The following is a 7,469-nucleotide window of genomic DNA, read 5'->3' on the forward strand; positions in this document are numbered from 1 at the left end:
AGATCTCCCTGATTGGGCCAAAATTGACCCATTTATAATGGTCAGTTTAGACTCGAACATAATCCACTGCTGATTGCGTCTAAACACTCTTTGGAAACAAGAAACCAAAGCCAACAATATACTTTGGAAGCATATTTAAAATTCAAAATTAAAATTCATTCTGTTTTTGTGAAGCTTGCAACTTAAATATAACAATATGTGTGTACTATCCATTCTGGTCTGCTTGTCATAATTCCTCAAAAAAAAGTTATCCAGGCTCAAACCAATTAAAAAAAAATAATTTTAATATTTGAAACAAATTTTATTATATTTATATGTAAATACCGTGCATGTATTTTTATGAATGTGCTTCTGCAGTGGAAAAAATAAACTGCATCCACTGTTGACTGGGTCTAAACATTATTTGGTAACAAGAAACAACCATCAAAGCCAATAATATACATCTGTGCGAGTGAAAACAGTAGTCATAAAAACGTTTTAACATAAATTAGTTTATTAGATGCTTGTAGATGATATTTACTGCAGAAGAGTTACACATATTTTTAATTTTTTTACACATTCAATAGACAGCAGTCTCACTCTTCCCCCACTATAAGCCCCTTTCCTCTAACGTGAGAGTCATTCAAGGGCAACCCTACCAAACTGGTTAAAAATTCACTTAAATTAGTTTAAATATTTTTTAACACTGATAAGTAAAAAAAAGTCATAGTTTGAGTCCAACAGTCTGTGTCAAGTGCAAACAACACGTACCTCGGTTTCCCTCCTCATCTGAAAAAACACAATTCAGATTCATTCAAGGCAAACGTCAACAGTGAGGGGTCAGAAACCACTCGCTAGATGAAAAAAGTGGGACTTTGGTCCCTTAAATACTGCAATTATGACTCGGAGGACTAAACATTTGCTGCTAAAGAGAGCACTTCATTTTGCAACTAGAAATATGGCATTACCTGTCATAAGTATGAATGCTGTAAGCTGAATGTGGCTGCTGAAGATGCTATCAGATAGGTAAAAATGCTGAAAGTGCTGAAGCCGAAAGCTTGCTAAAATATTAGCTAAATACCAAATTATCGCCTGGGGAAAAAATGGAAAAATGTCTAATTTTGCCAAAACAGCTAGCGTAATGCTAAGATATTAGCTAAACTCCAAATTATCATAAAAAACTGGGAAAAAAATGTCTTGTTTTCTCAAAACAGCTAGCATAATATTAAAATATTAGCTGAACCCCAAAATAGCATAAAAAACTAGGGGAAAAAAATTAAATGAGCCAAAGAACAGCTAGCATGTTTCTAAAATATTAGCTAAACTCCAAATTAGCTAAAACGAAGAAAAAAACTGTCATTTTGCCAAAACAGCTAGCATGTTGCTAAAATATTAGCTAAACTCCAAATTACCCCCCCTCCTAAAAAAAAAAAAAACTGGGAAAAAATGTCTTATTTTGTCAAAACAGCTAGCATAATCCACAAATATTAGCGGAACCACAAAATAGTCTTAAAAAACTGGGGGAAAAAATTAGCTAACAACAGCTAGCATGTTTCTAAAATATTAGCTACATTCCAAATTAGCTAAAAAGAAGAAAAAACTGGAAACATATTTAAATTAGCCAAAACAGCTAGCATAATGCAAAAATATTAGCTAAACTCCAAATTAGCTTAAAAACATGGAAACATTTCTAAATAAGCAGCTAACATAATGCTAACATATTAGCTAAACTCCAAATTATCCTAAAAAACTGGGAAAAAAAGTATTTTATTTTGCCAAAACAGCTAGCATAATGCTAAAATATTAGCTAAACTCCAAATTAGCTTAAAAACATGGAAACATTTGTAAATAAACGGCTAACATAATGCTAAAATATTCGCTAAACTCCAAATTATCCTAAAAAACTGGGAAAAAAAAGTGTTTTATTTTGCCAAAACAGCTAGCATAATGCTTAAATATTAGCCAAACCCTAAATATCCTAAAAAATGGAACAATCAAGAAAGTGGCGGGGACATGGAAGTCTGGGCATCTTCAGCCTGGTCCAGGTTGAGCAGAAGAAGATGAATGGGTGGCGTTAGAGAGTTGAAAACAACCTATGACCTCTGTGACGATAAGCACAGATAAAGAGAGCTGCAGGAGTCAGCGATTAGGGTAAAAACTGACGTAATACTGTCTAATACTTCTTGGAGGTTGTTCGTATTTGATTTCAACAACTGAGTATTGGTTTACCTCTGCCTCCTATTGCTTTGACCCCCTTCTAAAATAAGTAAATCTTATTGTTTTCTTTAAAGCTTTAGACATACGTTTTATAAGATGCAAGATAACAGTAATGACTATCTCTTACAACAAAGTAGTTAAATGTATGGCTAATTATTGCCTATGCCTGTTGTAGTGGAAAAAAAGGTTCAACTTTTTACCAGATTTGCCGGAATGCCTCTTTAGGAAACGTTGATGGATGTGCGGGCAGCTTAGAAGCAGCAGAGTGTGGTGGTGAATCTACAGAAGCTGTAACAGAGGCTGGATGATTTGTCGAGTCGAGTAAAGCAGCGCCGCGGCAAGCGGCGAGACGCACAGAGCGGACATGCCGACCATGAAGTTGAGCACCATTCCCAGCAGGATAATGGCCAGCAGATATCCGTGGAAGAGCAGGCTGTGCCAGCTGCTCTGGCTCAACACCTGCCAGGGGTTGTCCGGGTGCAGCAGCCACAGGAAACCCAGCAGCCAACTCTGGTTGACCATCTGGGTGTGGTAGATGTCAATAGCCGAGGCTTGGGTGTCCGGATGGCGGTGGCGCTCCGCTTCAGATACTTTGGTCAAGCTAATAAGAGAGATGCTGTGAAGAATCAAAGCCAGAGGTGCGTAGATGTACTCCAGAGGCTCAACACCTTGAAGACCTTTGGATGCTGTGGAGATACAAAAAACAAATTTTTTGACAAGAAGTGAGAGAATTTGCTCATAAAAACATACAAGTTTACCTGTGATGACAATAACCATCCCACTTATAATGGAAATCAGAGCAGAGGAGTGGAGAGACGGCGGCGACCTCAACTTCAGGATGAAGCTAAGGGCTAAAGTCACTAAGGGCAGGAGAGGGACTGTTACGAGGAAGAGGGTGGCGCTGGAGCTGCTGGCTTTGGCCCACATGGTCAGCACAGCCTGAACGCTGTTGCAGATGGCAGGAAGCAGCAGCCGCTCACCCAGCGACCTGGAGTAACCTTTGAGAACCACAAGGTTCAGGGCATGGAGGAGGTTCAGGAATAAGAGAGAAACCAGAACCTGGGAAAAGGACGACAAACTGGATTTTCTTCATTGATTAAAAAATAAGAATGTTTTAGAGACACAGAATGTGTTAAAAAAAATATGAAGCCCCTAAAGGGACATTGAAGAAAAAAAGAAAAAAAAAAGTTTAATTTTTTTTTCTTCTAAAAATAGAAATAAAAAAAAATCTGGTTACCAAACAGTAATTGGTGCACCACAATTATTAACCAGAAAAATAAACATTTTACCCTCAATTTTTAGAAGAAAAAATTTCATTTACTATCTGGTGCGCACCAGTTAGTACACAGAAAAAAAAATGTAACTTCAATTTGCAGAAAAATATTTTTTTTAGTTACTATCTTGTGTGCACCAGTTAACAACCAGAAAAAGATTTTTTTTCTTCAATTTTTAGTAAAATATCTATTTTTTCCGTTGCTATTTGGTGTGCACCAGCTACTATCTGGTATGCACATGAATGAAAAAAAATGTTTTACTTCAATTTTTAGATAAAAATGTTTTAACTTCAATTAAAAAAATCAGTTACTATCTGGTGTGCACCAGTTAGCTACCAGAAAAAAAATGTTTACTTTAATTTTTAGAATAAAAATGTGTTTTTTAGGTACTATCTGGTGTGTACTAGTTACTATCTAGTTCACACAAGTTACTATCTGGTGTGCACCAGCTAGTGACCAGAATGTTTTTTTAACTTAATTATTTTGGGGGAAAAAACTTCAGTTACTATCTGGTGTGCACCAGTTACTATCTGGTGTGCACCAGTTACTGTCTGGTGTGCACCAGTTACTGTCTGGTGTGCACCAGTTAACAACCAGAATAAAAAACTTCAATTTTTAGATAAAAATGTTTTCACTTCAATTAAAAAAAAATCTGTTACTATCTAGTGTGCACCAGTTAGCCACCAAAAAATTTTTTTTTCTTTAATTTTTAGAATAAAAATGTTTTGTTTTGTTTTTTTTAGGTACTATCTGGTGTGTACTAGTTACCATCTGGTTCACACAAGTTACTATCTGGTGTGCAACAGCTAGTGACCAGAACATTTTTTTAACTTAATTATTTTGGAAAAAAACTTTTCAGTTACTATCAGGTGTGCACCAGTTACTGTCTGGTGTGCACCAGTTACTATCGGGTGTGCACCAGTTACTATCGGGTGTGCACCAGTTAGCAACCAGAAAAAAACTTCAATTTTTAGGAAAAAAAAATTAACTTCAGTCTTTTTCTAAAAATTGAAGTTATTTTTTTTTCTCTTACTATTAGAGGAGCACCAGTTAGTAACCAGAAAAATATATATATATATATTTTTGATAGCAACTTCAAACGTTACCATCTGGTGTGCAGCAGTTACTATATGGTGCGCACCTGTTTGTAAACCAAAAAATAAGAAATGTAATTTAATTTTTAGAATTTTTTTTTAACTTCTAATTTTTAGAAAAACCTTTTTTAATATTTTCTTAGTTTTGATATTTCTTTAGGAGCGCCGTAAAAAAAATGATGTAAAATACAACGATTTTCTGACTTAAATCCCTATATGATTAATATTGCCAATAACTAGCACACATAAAACACTACTTTGTTCAGTCCAAAGGGTAGATAATGTTTTAGTTTTCTATTTATTATGTTGTCCACAGTTTAAATAATATACTGCTGTCATACATAGTCCTAAGGGCAGCCATTTAGTTAAACATCCATCATGCCTTGCTAATTCTTCTCGTACGATCCGCCTTACTGCTGCCTTCACGTTGATAAGCAGAGAAAAAACAAGCACATAAAACAATAAAAAATAATAACAATAAAGCTATTAATAATGCCCCCTTCCGTGACATAAACTAGGTCAGTAACCAAGATAAATAGCAGAAATGTGATAGCCGCCGTGCAGCAAACATTAATGCGGCATAAGCAAACAAGTCTGCAGAAAATTTGCTCTGTGTCAACAAACCAGGATGTAAATTTTTGTTTTGGGAAACTTTTTACTGTTGACTCACTTCCACCTCGTATATATTTTTTTTAATTTCATATGATAAAAAAAATAATTAAAAAGAGGCACTAACCTGGGCAAAGGAAAGAGCCACAGGATATGGGTAGTGGTACTGTGGGATGAAGATGCCCACGACAAAGTTTCGGAGTCGGTCAGCCAGGCCATAGACCAGCACCACCACCAGGCAGAAGGTGGGAATCAGGGGCTTCAGCGCATGGTTGGAAGACAAGCTCTTGACCAGCGAGACGCACCACCCTGCCCTCCATCTGCCTACGCTACAGAGGAGAAGTCACTCATTTAACAGCAGCAATAAAATGTTTCTGTGATTGTGCTGGATCTGCAAATTGCTTCACAGGTTCTCGGAAATAAAAAATGGGGGGATAAGAAGAAAAGAGATTACCTTTTCCCAGGAAGACATGGTATCATTCTGTGTAGGGTCTGCAGGCGTCTGTGATCTACAGCAAAAGCAGTAAACGATTGGACAACTTAATATGCAATTGAGGGTGACTTTAGTTAAAAAAATAAATAAAAAACAACTATAACATCGTGTGGCGAACTTGAAATTTTAAAACAAAATGACAAAATTGGCCTAAATTTGCAGACCTGACTGTTTTCTATGACCAACATTTCTCCAAAATGGACAAAAATCCACTTTTCCATGATAAAAAATCAAGCCCTACTTACCATAACTCCACGAAAGTTGCTTTTTTCCTCCCTTAAATAGTGTTTACAATTAGAAATACCATTAAAAACATCTAGGTAGTCCTGGTAATCCTTGTCCGTGACATTGTGTGTGTCTCCACAGAGTGTGAAGCTGCTGTGCGAGCGCCGGGCATTCACCTCATCTGCTGTGGACTTTGTCCTGGCTCTGTTTGTCATCATGTCACATGAAGCAATCTAACTGGACAAAAGTCTGTTCAAGCAAAATCCTCCACAGATATGCATCTGATGACACAATCAGGAGGAAGAATTTGATTTTGTGGGGATCTTTGACTTTAGAGCTTGACCTTTAGTAACAGGTTGTGTAATCACATTCTTTGTGTTTTGTTTTTTTTTTACATTCACACCTGATCGACACATTCCAGCTACCGAATGTCCCCTCCACACAGGATCAACTCAAAGGATAAAAGTCCCTGAAAACTCAAACAGGGGAAACGCCACGGCCTCTGATTAATCCACAGCTCCATGGCAACCGCCGTGTGTGCTAGCGAGAGGCAGCTCCCGTCCACGTGACCATAAATGGAGGCGACGGATCATGTGTGTACCCGAGGCACAAACACATTAAAATCAGGTTTCATTTACCCGACGATATTAATTCAACTGTACTTGCTCCATAAACTGACTGCGCTTTATTTAATCAACTAATTGGCTTATTATCTGCCTTGTTCTGGAGGCTGGTACATTATGTACCCGCGCATTAATTACAGATTATTAAAGATAAACAGTAGATGATTTGCTTGGCTGCACTTGCAAAATGTAATGAAGCAACACAACAACATGCTATGATAAATTCAGTGATCCTGCATAATAATAATTCATCCAGCTGGTCATGTTAAGCCTATTATTGATGAAAAATGTGACGAGTCTCTTGCTTTTTGGCAATATGTCTCATATTGATATTTTCAAACTATTAAAGACCCACTCTAATGAAAATCCTATTTTTAACATTTTCTTGCAGCATTTTCTCATGGTGGAGTACATAAATAAAGAAAAACAAATGTTAGGTATAGTTGTGAGGGCTGTAAGCTAGTGGGAGGGGGTGTAAACAAAGGGATGATGGGAAATAAAACTAAAGCTATGACTGAATTCCTTCCTTACACACTAATTTGTGCGCTATATAGTGTGTTTACCGTTTTTTAGTGTTGTCTGAATCTACAATACAAAAAATCAAGTGCACTAGAAATTTCCCAGAAGTCTTTGCGAAAAACTAGTATACTTTAATGGTCACTACATTAGCGAATATAGATATAGAACTATTTTTGCGGAAAAAAATCTTTTAAATTCAATTTTTTAACAAACTATCCACATTTTTATCATTAGAACACAGTGGAGTCACAAATAGACGTCTTAAAATGTTCGTATTGATTTAATTTTCACTTTGTGAAATGGGTGATGTCATATCCGCTGTTTAGAAAAACGAAAGAAAAGTAGTGAGCATGGTGTCCGAATGGCTTTTAAAATCCGGGGCACTAGATAGTTTTGCACGTTTTTTAGTAGTTTGGGATTTGGGGGAGCGAATTCG

The 7,469-nt window shown here is 36.6% G+C and overlaps 1 protein-coding gene across 1 annotated transcript; it reads right to left on the reverse strand.

Moving 5' to 3' along the window:
- Positions 1-1,845: 1,845 nt before the first annotated feature.
- si:ch211-248a14.8 lies at positions 1,846-6,498 on the reverse strand. Its single transcript, XM_024296927.2, has 5 exons — positions 5,912-6,498; positions 5,628-5,682; positions 5,301-5,502; positions 2,955-3,255; positions 1,846-2,882 (listed from the first exon to the last, which is right to left on the reverse strand). The coding sequence occupies exons 2-5, from the start codon at positions 5,651-5,653 to the stop codon at positions 2,476-2,478; spliced, it is 936 nt and encodes a 311-aa protein (XP_024152695.1). The 5' UTR covers positions 5,654-5,682; positions 5,912-6,498; the 3' UTR covers positions 1,846-2,475.
- Between the last annotated feature and the right edge of the window lie 971 nt (positions 6,499-7,469).

The sequence above is a fragment of the Oryzias melastigma genome, linkage group LG15 (genome assembly GCF_002922805.2).
Source record: "Oryzias melastigma strain HK-1 linkage group LG15, ASM292280v2, whole genome shotgun sequence".
Classification (NCBI taxonomy): Eukaryota; Metazoa; Chordata; class Actinopteri; order Beloniformes; family Adrianichthyidae; genus Oryzias; species Oryzias melastigma.

Coding starts and splice junctions, on each gene's coding strand:
- si:ch211-248a14.8 (XM_024296927.2), bottom strand. CDS start 5,653: ATGATACCATGTCTTCCTGGGAAAAG. Junction 5,503..5,627: donor CCATGTCTTCCTGGGAAAAG/GTAATCTCTTTT, acceptor TCTCCTCTGTAG/CGTAGGCAGATGGAGGGCAG. Junction 3,256..5,300: donor TGGCTCTTTCCTTTGCCCAG/GTTAGTGCCTCT, acceptor TCCTTTTCCCAG/GTTCTGGTTTCTCTCTTATT.